Source organism: Solea solea, chromosome 4 (assembly GCF_958295425.1).
Source record: "Solea solea chromosome 4, fSolSol10.1, whole genome shotgun sequence".
NCBI lineage: Eukaryota > Metazoa > Chordata > Actinopteri > Pleuronectiformes > Soleidae > Solea > Solea solea.
In genome coordinates, this window is record NC_081137.1 from 11,339,291 (window position 1) to 11,356,278 (window position 16,988).

At 38.0% G+C, this 16,988-nt stretch overlaps 1 protein-coding gene across 2 annotated transcripts in view; it reads left to right on the forward strand.

Moving 5' to 3' along the window:
• sez6a (seizure related 6 homolog a) overlaps positions 1-16,707 on the forward strand; it is a 132,894-nt gene extending 116,187 nt beyond the window's left edge. Inside the window, exons 10-18 of one of the 2 annotated variants that reach the window (XM_058627979.1) lie at positions 7,517-7,713; positions 8,376-8,570; positions 10,323-10,514; positions 10,857-11,051; positions 11,742-11,780; positions 12,063-12,171; positions 12,261-12,357; positions 13,544-13,617; positions 15,417-16,707. In XM_058627979.1, the coding sequence (XP_058483962.1) occupies positions 7,517-7,713; positions 8,376-8,570; positions 10,323-10,514; positions 10,857-11,051; positions 11,742-11,780; positions 12,063-12,171; positions 12,261-12,357; positions 13,544-13,570 (1,051 nt within the window). In that variant the 3' untranslated portion in view covers positions 13,571-13,617; positions 15,417-16,707. Of the gene's footprint in view, positions 1-7,516; positions 7,714-8,375; positions 8,571-10,322; positions 10,515-10,856; positions 11,052-11,741; positions 11,781-12,062; positions 12,172-12,260; positions 12,673-13,543; positions 13,618-15,416 lie in introns of those variants that run through there. The other variant, XM_058627978.1, reaches the window with a different exon arrangement.
• The last annotated feature ends 281 nt before the right edge of the window (positions 16,708-16,988 follow it).

Genomic DNA, 16,988 nt, shown 5'->3' on the forward strand with positions numbered 1-16,988 from the left:
CTGTCAAAAAATTAATGTGTAATGTGTCACTTTTTATATAATTCATATAAGTTATATAAATATAATATTTTATATAAACTGAAAAGAACCATCATCAATGTGCTTTTCTACCAAAAAATAGGTGGAAAAAATGCTTACATTTGAAATACATTTTTTATATTTTAAATTATTTATTCAACTTATAATTTCTATTAGATTCTATTAGAGCCATCAGCCTTTTAGTTGAACTTTGCACCTCTAAGACTTGGTATTAATCTTTAACCGTAATTGAGTTGCTTTCCCCACAAAGATCTCGATTTTATATCTAAAAATGTACACCCATAAAATCAAATTTACAGGGGGGCGTAATGACCCCCCGAGATTTTAAGGCCCTTCAGTGGGGGTCAGGGTTCTGGCCTCTTTTTTCCAGCAACACATCTATTGGTGTGTTTCCACCTCGCCTCGGCTCGGCATGGCATGGCACGGTTAAGTTGCATGTCCACTAGCATAGTACCTGGTACCAGGTACTTTCTTAGTACCTACTCTGGCGAGGTGCCTCACAGGAAGAGGCATGAGCAAATGTCCGAAACAAGAATCAAGCCGAACAATGCCAAGCTGTAGATCAGTTAAAAAGACTTAACAATCTTACAAATGTGGGTGAGAAATGTCTAAAATCTCTATATTTAAAAGAGGAGTCTGGTGTATTTAGTGACAGCACTGCTAATCGCGAGCGACTGTGTCAGACAGAGTCTGGGCTGTGGTCATGGAGGAAATACTGAACAAATCTTTTTAATTACCTGATTCTAATGATCCAGTTACACTGAAAACGACTGCTTTACAAGTCTCGAGTCACCCGTTTGTGTGTGTGTCGCGTGTAAAACGAAGTCCCGGCAGTTTCACGCAGCCATGCACGTTGAGTAGGTACTATTTTTGTAGTGGAAAACCAACCTAAACTGTGCCGTGCTGAGGCGAGGGGGGGTTGGGACCATAGGTGGAAAGGGGGCTTAAAGTACCCTGATTTCCTCATATACATACTGTATATGTGGCATAGATTCACAGATTTAGGGAAAGTGCCTAAGTTTCTTCATTGTCCCATGTTTTGTATACAGCTGCTGCTTGACCTGCACATAATGGCCCGAAACTGTTTATCCCACACACTTTCAGCCACTGAGATATAAGAGCTCCAGCTCCTCATGGGACCGTTGGAAGGATGAGGATAATATTAACATTAATAGAAATAGTAGGGAAAGGCATGTCATGATAAAGAGTGAGTGCTGAGAAGGAGAAAGAAAGAGAGAGTGAATGAGACAGAGACAGACAGACAGACAGGCAGAGAGATACCACACAGGGCTGGCTGGTGTGGCCCTGCTTGCCTCTGTTTTAGGTGGAGTTTAAGACTCAGTGATTAATGTTGAAAGTCGACCAGTCCATCGAGGGTAAGGATTTTTTTTTTTTTTCATGCAGCAGTAAACAAGTTTGATATGAGGCAAAGTGATTTTCATTCAGCGATTTATTATTATTTTATTTTTTTGAAATGGCTCCAGCCTTGAGTTGGTTTTAATCTGAGCCACATGAGGCCACTCGCTGCAAATGAATGGTGCTGCTGTGGCTGTGGCTCCAGTTCATCTCAAGGTTGGTCATGCATGGCCCAGACAACCCATGGCCTCTCTGATCCCCCGTAGACCCCATCATTACCCTCGTGTCTGCTCTGCTCTGGGTTGCGAATAACTTGCGGTCAACATGTAATTTGTGTGGACGGCTGTTTATTTGTGTTGCGCGTGTGCATTGTGCATTTTTTAAATGGCCCAAAAAAAATGCACTCGTGGACGAGAGTCTCATTATGAGGGTGGGCACACACTTTTCCACATTAATGAGAATGTTTTCTATATTATCATTCATCGCTGTGTCTCTGCTGGCAATTACAGAGGAGCAGTGGTTCATAATGAAGTCTGATTAATTAATTTAGGCTTAACAGGAGGGGAGGGCGCTTCGCTAATTAGCATGGAGCATGACTCGAGACAAGATATAGGTGATATCTTCACCTGTGGAACACGGGAAGGTAAAATGGATCAGATGTGGATTGTGTTTACACACAAATGTCTCACAATTCAAGACACTGAGGTGCAGCAGCGTGTGTGCGTGTGGAGCACAATCAGATAGGGGATGCAGCATTTCGGTTTACAGAGTCCTCTAGTGGAGAATCTGAGCATTACCACAGCAAATCCACTTGTTTTGAATGTGCGTGCCTTCAAACTAAAAGGTTATTTTTATTCGAACAAGCCTGATTCAAAGATGTGTATGAGAAAACAAACAAATATCAACACTGAAAGTAATGTTCATTCCCTTTGAGTTACGGGGGAATGCAGTGGTTGCTGTTGGATTTCACTTGACGTGTCAGTGAAGGCGACAACTCGCCTGGAGGCTTGTACAAAACACAGCTGCCATCCCCTCCGGTTTGAGCTGCTGCGATTGGTTTGCTGATAAGGGTTTTATTTTTTTTTAAAGGAATTCTCCAAAAAGAACGTTTCCTTTCAAAAACAAAACTGAACCTAGCACGGCAATATTTAAATATACAGTATAATATGCAACTTTTCTGCATTAAAATATCTAAAAATGGTGAGACTAATGTTAAATATTTTGAGCTCTTATCTATTTATATACATAACATTATCTTCCAAAAACAGAACTGGACTTATCATCCACTGTGATATTTAAAGACAGAACATGTAACATTTCTTCATTTAAACATCTAATGATGAGACTACGATGAGAACATTTTCCCAGAATTTCTTTTTCAGAATGTTATGACAGCTTTCAAGAGGCAGTGACAGAAAGTACCTTTATAAAGTGCATTCAACTTTAAAAAAAAAAAAAAATCAGAAAAGGAAAGATGAAACTTCAACTGGATGTGAATTTTTTCCTTCAGACTAATTTTAATGGGATCAGTGTACAACAAAAGAGAGAGTGACTGCCTTCCTGACCAGAGGGGAAACCGTTTAAAAAGGAGCCAGGTGGGATGACATTTGGGTGAAGTAATTGCCAGGTTGCTGCATCGTAGGCAGCTGAACAGCCTGCAGTGATTCACCACTGAATGCTGTGCAAGTCTGGACTAAAGGCACTGTTCATTTGGCAACCTCTCGGTGTTGTCACCAGGGTTTTGAATGGACTTCAGAGCGTGGAGCAAATGTTTGGGGTCAGAGGGAAAATCACTGCAGAATCCTTGATTAGTTTATGTGACCCAGGCAGCTATTTTGGAACCCAGACAGGAGGAGAGGTTGCAGGTTGTCAAATGGGAAAGCATGGGCTTCGGGATAGTTTTCAGAAACACCATGGCTGCTCTCCTGACCTTGCCTTTTGTCTAAAAACTGACCAGAATGTAGATGTTTTTGCAGAAAGGAGAATTGGTATTTGTTTTGGTGGATATCAGAAGGAAAAAAAAGGGGGGGGGGGTTTGGTGTTGATGTTGCAAGAATTTAAATTAAGAACCCTTTTTATTATTATTATTATTATTTGTATTATTATTATTTATTTGTACATTGTTGTTGTTTTTTTTGGATAAAGAATAAAAAGTGCCAAAACTGTTTGTGGCATGACCCAACCTGATGTTCATGAAACAAGAAGATGACATGGTGATGGACGTACATAACAGTAGAAGTAGGTGAATTAAATCGTTTACATGCAGAAAAGGACAAAAAAGTCAATAAAATGTGTTTTAGATGGGGAAATGGCTGTTATTCAGTACAGAGCATGTACAGTTTGAATAAATTAGATGATTCTATCGGTTACAGTGAATACAGGGAGACTTTTGGCATAAATACAATGTATTTATAGGCGTCTTTTAAGACTCAAGTTCAAATATTACCGTGCAACAATATAAACACAGAAATAATTCCAATTCTACAAAACATTTTAAAACGCATTTCAACTTATAGTAAAAATTCAACAAGAATACAGTTTGTAATGTCTTGTAAGAGAGCGTTTCAGAGGTGTGGAGTCCAGCGGGTGAAGACTCTCGACCTCATCGTGGTCAAACAAGAAGAGGTTTAGTTGGATGGAAGAATGTGACCTGAGTGCACGACTGGGTGTGTTGATGTGGAGGAGTTTGACTGAGGGGTGAGGTTCTGATGGCCTTGGAAGTGAGGAGCAGGATCTTATACATATTTACGGTTTTTGACAGGAAGCCAGTGAAGTTGCTTTTAGTCAAAACAGAATTGAAAGACCTTTCTATTCAGTTAATTAAAGCTGAAGTGGGTGCATTCCTTTTTTTAAAATGTATTTTCCCTGTAGCTTGTTTCTGCTGCAGAAATTATATGTAAATTGTGTGAGGGGGGTAGTGAATAAGAGACAGAGGAGCGATAGACAGACACAGGTCATTTGTTTCCTTTCATCATCATAAAACTCCTAATTGCCAATCACAAAAGAAGCCGAACCATCACAGGATGCCTTTTGTTTTTTTGTTTTTTTTGTTTTTTCATGTGTATTTTTTTTATTTGTAAAAAATGAAGATGGTCCAGACCTCATGTTCAGCGGTGGAGCATTGTTGGTTCTGGCTGATCTGAGAATATAAAAACAAATTTAATTAGTTTAATAAGAAATGAAATCAAATAAAAAAAAAAAAAAAATCTCTTACAGCTAAATTAACAGTTACATTTTATGCTTTTTGCACAGGGTTGAAGCACAATTTCCTCTTAGGAAAGGGAAGGGAAAGAAAAAAGTCTTAGACCTCAGCAGCATACTGCTATGTGGGTTAACAGGTCAATTAATGTTAACTTAGGAATAAACTTCTTATTCAAAGACCTTAACATCCTGACACTTTTGTTTTTAACATTTCCATATCATGTTTTATTTAGGATGATCACACTTTATATCACACAGCATTTGAGAAGACAATGTCTTGTTTCTTTGTGGGATCACAACCTTTCTACTCAGATGACTCAGAACAATATTTGGCTTCATCTTTAAAACATTATAATGCAAATGTGTTACTTTTTTTTCCCCCCATTTTTCCATACTTTAATGAGGATGCGTCATGCCAGTGTGTTGTAGACTTTGCATTTTAATTGTTTATATACTTTACATGTTCCCTAATGTTTTGACTGTGTTTTTTTACCCACAAGAGTTAGAGATATTTATAGCAAACATTTAATTTTTTTTGTTCTTCAGCAGTTAAGTTATGTTTAGATGAAATGTCAGTGTTGAATGTGTGCAGCTTTTACAAGTGACCTTTTATAAACGTGTATGCTGTTCTATATGGTGATACGCTGCATGTAAAATATCTACAACAGCAACCTTAACACAATTACTGCAATATTTTTCTCCAAAAATGTGGAAATAAGACATTACACTGTGTTACACATATATAGTATATGTACATGTCCCGCTGTGAATCTATTTAGTTAAAATATTTTAATAAATATAAAAATCTGCTACTCCGAAAGTAGCAGAAACCCAAAATAACACAGGATCACAGCTTACTAACCAACATACATATACTAAGATATTAACTTAGGTGCAATATACTCAAAAAAAAGAATAAATAAACAAGTACCGATACAATATTAGAAAAAGTCATTGAACCTAAATAAGTGAACTGCGTATAAGCTAATATAGACATTTAAGTGTTGAAATGTGCAACTACATTGGTACTGAAGGTAAATGCAGAACCACAAACATCTACAATGCCCACGGATATTATTGCTCAGTGTTTTTGACACCGTAGTAATTAGATTCATTGATATTCATAGTTATTCAGTCTAATGACCACGGGCACAGACATGACTTCCTGTGACACTCTGTGGTGCATCTCAGTGGGATCAACTATTTACCAACAAAGTATAGGAGAGCGAGAAAGTGTCAGTTGCACGTCTGTCATGGTCTGTTTTTAAGTTCCTTTTTTTTTTTTTTTTACCATTTACATTTTTACTCATTTCCACTATAGGTTTGAGATTTTTTTTGTGAGGGGCACTTAGGTCCAGTATTCTTAGTATTTCCGACACTAGCCGCTAGCTGTTCTGTGCTCACACATCCAGTGGGTTTACAGGGTGGATGCAAATCAAACCAAAACACATATACACACTTTGTGTGTGTGTGTGTGTGGCCATTTATTTAGTGAAGAGACTGACTGCACTGTTAAAAGTGAAGGCAGTGTTGTTGGTTTTTTTGTTTTTGGTTTTTATGATACATGTTTCCTCAATCTCTGATGACACATCATAGTCACTTTATGTCTCAGTATAATCACCAGCAGACTCAGTTGGGTTCACTCAGGATCTTCTCTGATCTGATGTTCGAGCAGCAGTCAGTTCAGTGCAAGACAATGTAACAACAATGACGGGTTACAAAGAAATACCGATGAAGGGGGATGGAAAATAACACAGTATGTCATCATAATGAGACAGCTACAAATACAATGTTTTACTTTGCACTTAACTGGTTAAATTTGAACAAACCAGGTGGAAGTCGATATAGAGGACAGGTGATTCATGGAATGACAATTGTGTGTGTGGAGAATAGCACATAGTGCAAATACTGACTATAAAATAGTTTTCAGGACAGCTTGTGAATATTAACAATCATCCAGCACATCTGCACAGCTATTCCGACCCTGGCCTTCAGGCAAATAAAGAGCAGCTAGTTTTCCCTGCCTATTATATCGGCAAGGGAAATACAACTTCTGCAGCTTTTTTTTTTTTTTTTTTTTTTTTTCCCCATCATTCCCGTGTGTGAATAAATGTCAAGCTTTACTGATGCTCTATAAAGAGGGCAAGGACACATGAATCACCAGATGGAAAAGGTTAATGCATTCTTAATTTAATCATTTTCAGCAGAGACTCTGTATGGCTGACTCGGCTGCTTTACATTAACTTGTATGTAAACACTGATGTGTACTATACTGTACACTTTGTGTGTGTAAGTCTCGCTCATATATTTTTCGCGTACAGTACATATTCATGAGAGTCATGCTTTGGGGGTCTAATCATACAATATGAATTATTTAGTGTTTACTTCAGATCCTTCTCATATAAACAGATTACATTTTCTGAATAATGCTGACAGTGTTTTGTGTTGTCGGCTTTGGACTGTATCTGCCAAAGACACTTCAGTGTAAAGTTGTAGTCAATGTAAAATTCTTAGCCAGTACACTATTGTACATAGCCACATATAAGAGAGACTTTAAGAAGTGGGTCGCAAAACAAACCTCCATTTTGAAGTCTTGAGATTTGCAGTTTGACTGGCGGATGGATTCCACCTGTCAATCACACTCACATCGTGTTCTATTCAACATTAACTCCTCAGGAAAATGTTTACTGATGTTATAAGCTAATTTTCCCATAGACTTACATTCAAGTAGCCAGTGGAGTCGCCCCCTGGTGGCTGTATAAACTTGGTACTTTATGGTTAGACTCACCCTGCAAACTGAAAGCTATGTCCACTACTGTCAATAGTCAGGAAGTAGGTCTACTTCAGCTGTGCACTATATGAAACGCTTCATATCATAAGAAAGAAATATAACCACTTGCTTTTATTTATTAATGTCTAGCCTCCACATGGGTAAGAATGACCTGCTGACCTTCTACGACGGCGATGACCTCACAGCGAACATCCTGGGTCAGTACAGTGGCACGCGGCCGCGCTTCAAGCTCTATACGTCCATGGCTGATGTCACGATACAGTTTCAGTCGGATCCCGCCACCAACATTTTTGGCTACAACAATGGTTTTGTGGTGCACTTCTTTGGTAAGATTGTGATTTAAAGGTGATTTATTATTTATTATTTATTTATTTCACTGCAGGGAAATGTATGTATATTTATATGGCACCGTTGTAGTAATGATGACCACTCAAAACTGTTTTACAATACAGTATTTGACATTCACCCATTCACTCACATTCATAAAAAGGGCATTTCTTTTCTATCACTCGTCTTTCATATCCATCCATACGCTGTGGAGCAACATGGGGAAAAGTGTCTGTAGACTAGCTGAGCCAGGAATTGAACCCTTGACCTTTACAAGTGATAGCGAGCCAATAAAAACAATACTTTCAAACAGTGTAGAACAGAGCACAAGGCTTTACTTAGATTAATTCAGCTTTCATGAACATCCTTTATTTTACATTTACAGTCATTTAAAGGGACTAATAACATTTATTTTAATAGAAATAAATGTCTGTTAGATAAATGCTCCCTCAGTCAGGTCTGATAGTATTGCTTCACAGACTCCTTCTAAAAGTGCAGGTTTTAGGTGTTTAGTGCACAATGAAGAGACAGTGAATGTTGGGATTTCCCGTGTCCGTTCACAATCTTAAAATCAAAAACATTTATCATGTTAGAAAATGTGATGCGATTTTTCTTCTGTACTTACTTATTTTTTCTTCTCTATCAACACAACCTGCAACAGAGGTGCCAAGGAACGACACCTGCTCTGAGCTGCCTGAGGTCACTAACGGCTGGAAGAGCACGTCCCACCCCGACCTCATCCACGGCACTGTCGTCACCTACCAGTGTTACCCTGGATTCCAGCTGGTCGGCTCTGAGATCCTTATGTGCCAGTGGGATCTCACATGGAGCGGTGACGTGCCAAAGTGTGAGGAAGGTGAGAGGAAGAACACAGAGTCAGACAGAGAGAGTAAATGTGTAGGAAGTCACCAGTCTGATTCCTCTGGTTGTTCTTTGTGAGTGCAATAGATTAAGAAAGCTCTCATGCATGGTTTTAATCTACATATGTTTAATCGGTAAACCTCCAGAGTTTGGTCACTAGCTTCCTCAGAGCAGATGTTGTCAGCTGTTAACACTTTAGTTTCCACTTTAGTTCTCGACAGTGCATGCAAGAGTTGAGACGATATGGACAAAAAGTTGCAGTAGGTATGTGAAAACTCTTCAAATCGTCCACAAATGAAATGAAAGATAAAACCAATGCTTGATCATTTTTCTTAAAAACAACACATACTATATAAATAATTTACAGACATTTTTTTTTTTTCAAACTAAATAGTTATTCCATAAATTGTATTTTATTATATTTAGCCAAGAGGCTATTTTTCATGTTTTGTAATTCATGATACCCCATTGAAAGGATTGTGCTAAAACAAAGAGGAATACAAATAAAAATTCAATAGTCTGAAACAACAACACAAAATAAAATACAGTACATGCAGGAACGTGAATGCTGTGAGCAAGACAGTGACAGGTGATAACAGATGATGCTCGGCACAGAAACACTAAATACATCTTAGTCTATTTAAGTTTTGAGTGCTGGATGAACTATCTACAAGATGGTAAGGATACTTGCTATGGACACGGTGCTTTACTTGGAGTGACCATGGACAGGAATAGAAATTAGCATATATTCCAGGGACAGCTCAGGTTGAATGGTTTGGAGATAAAGTTGAGATAAAGAGAGTCAAGGTTGAGATGGTTTGGTCACGTGCAGAGGAAGGTTAGTGATTACGCTGGACAAAGGATGTTGAAGATGGAGCTGCCGAGAAGACCACAGAGAAGGTTCATGGATGTTCTGAAGGAGGACATGAGGACAGTTGGTGTAACAGAGGAGGACACAGGGGAGAGGACAAGATGGAGGCAGATGATCCAGTGTAGCGCCCCCTAAAGGGAGAAGCCAAAAGAAGAAGAAGAGACCTCCATGCTAATAAACCATTTCTTTAAGTTACTAGATCTAAATAAGTGCAAATGTCCAGGTTCATAGTTATAGTTTTTTATAGAGTTCCATTCTCGTGCCGCTCTCGGCGATGCAGACTGATTGAACACACTTTTTTCTCAGAGGGATAATTGAATCGCCTCTTATGGCACCTCTTGTCATCTAATTTGCAATTGCTTTCTGAGTGGAAAAGAAGTCAGGCCATGGATATATGGTACAGGGATATCAGTGTATATTAGTAGTTGTGATGAAACACTTATAGCCTCAGAAACCAAAAAAAGTTGCCTCAGAAGTGAATATCACGTTTTTAACCAGGATTGGACATCTTAATAAAACATCTCAGCCAGAGCCAACCTTTTGTTTTTTGAAATAGTCGAACGCTAGGGACTGTTTCAGCAAGGTTGCACAGCTAAAAATGTTTTTACTTTTAAAATGCAAATGCTATGCATGTTGCATAAAAGATGAGTATAATGATTATTATGTCTTTAAAACCTTTTATCTGACCGTAACTCTTCCTTTATGTGAGTGTTATTTTATTTATTTATGTTTTTTTCTTGTCATATTTACCTCTCAATTAACTTAACAATGTACACGTTCATGTTGTTGAGATGTTTCAGTGTGTATCCGTTTTCTACCATCACCACCCGTGACACTGACAACAAACTATGGTCATATGTTTCTTTGCCGATGCAGTGATGACATGTCGGGACCCTGGAAATGTGGAGCACAGTCGTAAAGTCATCACAGGGAGCCGCTTCACTGTTGGATCGACGGTGCAGTTCACCTGCAATAAAGGCTACGTCCTGTCAGGCGGCAGCCTCCTCACCTGCTACAACCGCGATTCAGCAGCACCCAAGTGGAGCGAGAGGCTGCCCAAGTGTGTCCGTAAGTGTGTCACACTGTTGACTCACCACACAACCACAATCTTGTGGTTACGAGATACAATTATAGATACATACAGCAGTCAGAGGCTGACTCCACTGAGCCAAGAAGCTTTAGACACAGAAGACAACTCTTACTGAAACCAAATAAAACTAATGTCTGCCTCTAAACAATAGGCTCACCTAATAAAGTCCAGTCCGGACTGGAAACTGACCTTTGTAAAGTACTCACTCTCCCAAACCAAGGTCCATCGAGGAAAAACAGCGTTTATGTGAACTTACTGATGGAGGCAGCATATTAGCATAATATCATTTTCATGACATTAGCTCTCGTCCGTCCACACAGCTGAGAAGTACGAGCCGTGCAGGAACCCTGGTGCTGCCTCCACCAGTGTGCAGAGCTCTGAAAAGGCCTTTTACCAAGCAGGAGAGACGCTGACCTTCTCCTGTCACCCGGGCCACGAGCTGCAGGGTGAGGCCACCATCTACTGCGTCCCCGGACACCCTTCACAGTGGAACAGCACCCCGCCTGCATGCAGAGGTAAACTTTAGACATTTTATTTATTTCATTTTTTTTTTTTAAACTGTGTTCACAACGAGCTACAGTTACAATACCATAAGACGTAATGGTTTTGTTGTATGTTAGTGAGTGCAGACTTATAGACTTATAATATATCAGAACGAGATAGCACTTAATTACAGATGTAACTACTAAGTGTCATTACAGTGCAGTAGCAATTTGATAGAAGTAATATAATAACCATATAGCTTGAACTGAGGGTTTTTGGATCATGTAGGATTTTACTTTTTCTCTAACATACAATCCAGATACTGAATATGGTATCATCTAATCCTGACTATTCACTTGGTAGTGAGTAATAGCTTGTTAATAACAATGGAAATGTGTGTGGGACATAATGGAGGATGAATTTCAACTTCATAATATGGTAATTATCTATTTAGAGTTGCAAACATGTGATGGCAGTGGACAATACGTCTCATTACCAAGCAAACACATGAATATCACTTTGGAAATGACACGGTATTACTGGAAAATGATCACATTACCAAACTATTGGTATCGCCATGGTATTATTTATAATACGTGGTATGACTGTCATATTTTATTATAAGATGTTATTACTGTAATAGTAAATGTTTTGTTTTTTTTTCTATTTAACTTTGTTTCTTTGATTTAAACACTAACTCCTGTATAATTGTGTCTTTGTAGCATCTCCATCCCAGTCTGTGAATGAACATAAACTAGATGGTGAGTTATGTTTTGTTTTGTCTGCTGTTAAAAAAAATGTTAAAAGGGAGTTTTTTTTTCTCTCCACTGACGGCAAGTGTTTGCTCATTGTGTGAATTATTGGGTTTCTCTGCTCTCGACGATGTTGTCTATGTACAGTGCCTTGAGATAATGTGTATGTTGTGATTTGGAGCTATACAAATAAAATTGAATTGAATTATGTTTTAACAAAGTGTTTGTGTGTGTCTTGACCAATTGTGTATCTGTTGTGTTTTGACTTTTTTCCCCCCTCTTTCATTCCAGTTGTCAATAGGGATTACGGTGTGGAGGGAACTAATATTACTGTGGCTATATTTATTCCAACTGCAATCATCTTGGTGGTTGTCCTCGGGATTTATGTCTACTTTGCAAAGTAAGTCGTGGTTTTAAAACTTAATATATTGCATTTGCTGTCAAATGAGTCTTCACGGGATGTTCCCTGGTTCTCTCCTGTTTACTCAGACTGCAGGGAAAGTCCATCAGAATGCCGACGTCCTCGCCACCGTATGACAACATGACAGAAGAGTCGGCGTTTGACAATCCCGCATATGAGAGTGGAGTAAGTACGGACGTCATGAACATGCAGGACGTGGATTCACAGAACACCAGTGTGCTCTCCTGATCCATTCCCATCTGACTGTCACCCCCATGGTCATCATCTCATGTTTCACCAGTAGACGGCACCATCCACTTCATCTTTCCTCAACATGTCCATCACCATCATCAGCCACAGGTTCAACACGATGGTGTTGCTCCTAAGAAGGCTGTCCTGTCATCCAATCATGTGTCCTGTCCTTTCATCTGGATTTCCACTCCATCAACCCAGATGAGAAACTTTATGTATATACATGTATAAGTTACTTCAGCTGTTTGCTGCATTCACCATTGAAGAGAACATTTACGATTTTTTTTCACAGCCTTTTTTTTTTTACTCAAGATTTACATTGTGAATTGAGTCACAGTATTTTGTCAACTTTAAAAAAAAAAGAGTCATCATATAACATTTTTGGGAATAAAAGAGCAGCTGTCTCTGACTGGCTTGTTCTGCTAAACTGAAAAAAGTGTATCACGCTGGAAAAAGAAAAAAAAAATGATTGACGAACTTACAAAAAAAATAAAAAAACGGTACAGTTGGTAACACTCAAATGAAATAAGTTCATCAAGCTCAAGTTAGCAAGTTGTATGAGTGTTTACAATTAGTGCTGGTCCCAACTCAGGAAGGGCATTCGGTGTAAAAAATACAATGCTGTGGTGAACTCTACACAGGTTTGATTGCAGGATTAAACTCCACTTTTCAAGTTTAACAAAACAGAACAAGCAAGAGAGACAGCTGCTCTTTTACTTTGTTGATTTTGAAAAATAAATAAATCTGTGACTACCATTTTTTTCTAAAGATGACAAAATACTGCAACCCAATTGACAATATAAATCTTGAGTAAAAGACTGGAGGAAAAAAAAAAAAACTTGGACACTTTACGAGTGTATTATTAATTTATTACTTATTTATTGCTAGCCCAGTAAATATCGTCCATGTCCCATCTGTGGGTCCTGAGTCAGTCTCTGTGAATCACCGCTTTAGAGCCGTATCTTATCTGAACTTGTCACAGACCCATCTGTGATACAGCAGAGGGTTGCTGTGTGATGAACAACTATATTGATATATTGTACAGTCTTCTGCTGTTCATCATTCTTATCATGTGCTGTTCTCTGGCACATCCTCTCTGCTCTTCCCTCCGCTCCTTCAGCACTGGCAGACTCTTTCTAGATACTAAGCGCAGTCGGTCGGTTCACTTTGGCTGTGCTACAGAACAACTATAAGGTGAGCCCTCCCTTCTTATGCTGAGAGCACATATCATTCACAGCCACATGTTTTTAACCACCCACTTCTCACCTGGTGTCACCTGGTGGCAAAGTTTATATAATTGGCACGTTGATGTGTGTTTTATTTTTCTTTTTTTAATCCTGAGACATTTCACTATTTATATACAACCAGAACCACTAAAGTGAAAAAAAAAAGTTTCACTTTTCTATGACTTTTATAGCTGAACATATTGAGGTTTAACAGCTGTATAGTATAAATTTTCATAATTTATTGATTTTTGTTTTTAGATTACTTTCTTGATGTTATTTGTCCTCTTCATGTCTGGATATAAATTCATTCAAAAAATAATCCATCCTTAAAACACAGGGATCCAAATCACCTGTAGTAATAAAAAAAAAAAAAAACACTTAACAGTATGAAATAGAATTATTAATCAATCCAAATTGTCCAAATAAAATGATTGATCATGTATTTTAACTACTACAGTTTAAACAGACAACTGTATGTAATGATGGCTACCAGCACATGTACACCATTTCAACAAATAACAATAAAAAAGAGTTTAAGATGTCAATTATAAATTATAGCTTTACAAGATATCTGTATATTACAGATACAGCAAAGTGTATAGAAAAAAAGTACATTATGTGCAAATTAAGATACAGACTATACTGGTACACAAGCAACAAATGCTGTGTCAAAAATGAAGACGCAACAACAGTTAATATGTGATAATGAAAAGTAACAGCTGTCCATCTAAAGTACCAACATGTCCAACAGCATTGATCCTGCTCATACTGAATTGTTGACGTCATTAATTGTGGTTAGGGTTATATATCTGGATCATCTCTTCATCAAACACCTCAAGGCTAAATATTAGAAAGAAACATTTAAAATGTTTCGTTTTTTTGTGAGATGTACACATTTTGAATTTATATTTATGTCGGTATGTTCTATTTAATACCTTAAACAGGCGAATACAACATGAATAAAAAGGAGCAGAAAGATCCATCCATCCATCCATTTTCTACCGCTTTATCCTCGACATGAGAGTCGCGGGGGGGGGGGGGGGGTGCTCACACTCATACTGACAGTCCATTTAGAGTGTCCAATTTACTTAATTACCATATTGCATGGTTTTGGTCTGTGGGAGGAAACTGAAGAACCCACGCAGAGCAGAAAGATGGATAATCTAATATGATCTGACCCCTATTACATAAGAGGTTAATTAAAACAAAGCACAAATACAACAGAGGTAAAAGAAAATAATGAAGTCTGACCTCTCACATCCAACTGTTTCTCGAACACATTTTGTAATATTCGACTCAAAATAATTAAATGTAGTCACGACACAGAAGAGAGCATCAACCTGAACAAACTAGTCATTATATTCTCACATATTTGGCTGTAATTGTAATTTTAGATTTAGTTTCTTTAGCTTATTCCACAAACGGATTGCTTTTACACTGACGCATCTTTCCATCACTTTAGTCCTGAATCTGTTCCGTATTAAAGATTCAATACCGTTCAATACATAGACTTTATGACCTTTGTTCTCTAGGTTGTGAATGAATAGAAAAATCCTGCACTTTTAACACGGATGTTTTGTTCTCTTCACTGAGACAGATATCGTGATGTATCGATATACGATTGTCTTGCAATATATTGATTATCACCCAGAATGTGATGTTATTGGTATAGTCGACCATGTATCACGTATCGTATCGTGAGGTACCCTGTGGTTCAGGTCATACCGTCCTCGTTTTAACTGAGTTTGTCTGTCTGGTCTTTTACAGGACAAAGGAAAAAAGATTGATGAGGTGTCCATTTAGAGACGTTAAAGCAAGAGTTGCTCGAGCTTTGCCTTTTAGGACCCTCTCTGCACTGTTCATCCGTTCCTCCAACCCTTTTTTTTTTCTCCTCTTCTGTTGACAAACGTCCCATATTTTACAGTGTGTGGATTTGTGTAAATATGTCCACGGTTAAGCCTGTCAAATCTGTGGGTCACCATGGTGATATTTTTATAAAGTCAATTGCAGATGGCCGTTGGTGATTGTATGTTTTTGAAGACTTTTTGATGACCAGAGCCAGTAGCAGTTACAGATGGAGGGGGATTGTGTTTTGATTGTTAGAATCTGTTGGTTACAAAAAAAATTCCTACTTTCCTTGGAAAATCTACCCATTATCACTTTGTTTTTTTTGGTTTTTTTTCCGTATGTATGGGTCTTCTATTTGTAAATAAACTGCCTGTACAATATGAGTGCCTCACGACTAACTATAACCTGATAATTCCTGATAATCTTTGTAAATGTTGCAGTTATTGGTGCCTGACATTCACGGCTCGCCAAATGTGCTCACGTTTCTTTCTTTCTTTATTTTTTTTAACTCACACAGTTATTTTCTCAGAGAAATGTTATGATGTTGGATATTTTCCTAAACGAAAGGTCCCAACTGCATATGATGATGAGCCATAAGCTTTGTGTGAGAGAAAATTCTAATCTGCCGCCAACTTTAAGTTTAGTTACTCACATATTGGCAGATTCTGGCGAGCAGCGTGCCAGGTCTCATACATATAGTTAGTAAGCCTTAAGAAAGACGCCTATTTTGTGTCTTACCATACGTTATGGCTGTTAAAATTGTACACCAGATCTGCTTATAAGAATATGTGAGTAATTAAACTTAGTTGGCTAAATATTAGAATGTCCTCTCACACTTTGCTTCCCTTATGTCTGCCTCAAAGGATAAGTAGCAACTTGTCCATCTGCTCTATAATGTGTCACCAGAACCTTGGCTTAAACCCAGTGAAATCCAGAATTAAGGACATGATATATACCAATTTACAGATGCAGATTGTTGAATCAAGCGTTGGTTCCTATAAGGCCATAAATAAAATATTGTAGTGTGAATGGATATTTTATTTTATTTTATTTATTTTGTTTAAACTTGTACATAGCCCTTGGATCCTTTACTCGCCCGACAAATCTTTCTTTGAGCATCACAGCTGGCGCCACAGCAGGAAACCAAATCACCTTCATACAGTGTATCTAGTGTAATCTTTCAGTTAATAATAAAATAAATTGTTGTTTACTGTCTTGTTGCATTTTTGTCTTTACGTTTCATCAGAATGTGTTTGTTTTTTTGCACACACACACCAATTAGTGATATTGAATTTGAACTCTGCATTTAACGCGTCCTTATTACACACCAGTAAAGAAAAAAACAACAAAGCAGGATTTGACGGTAGAATGAAATGACAGGTGTAGACTTTGCATTTGTAACTGCTGGCTCAGTGTCACACTGTCTGTCATCATATTATGACATATCATCGATAACATCCTTCCGCCATTCAGGGACAAAATGAGCAAAGT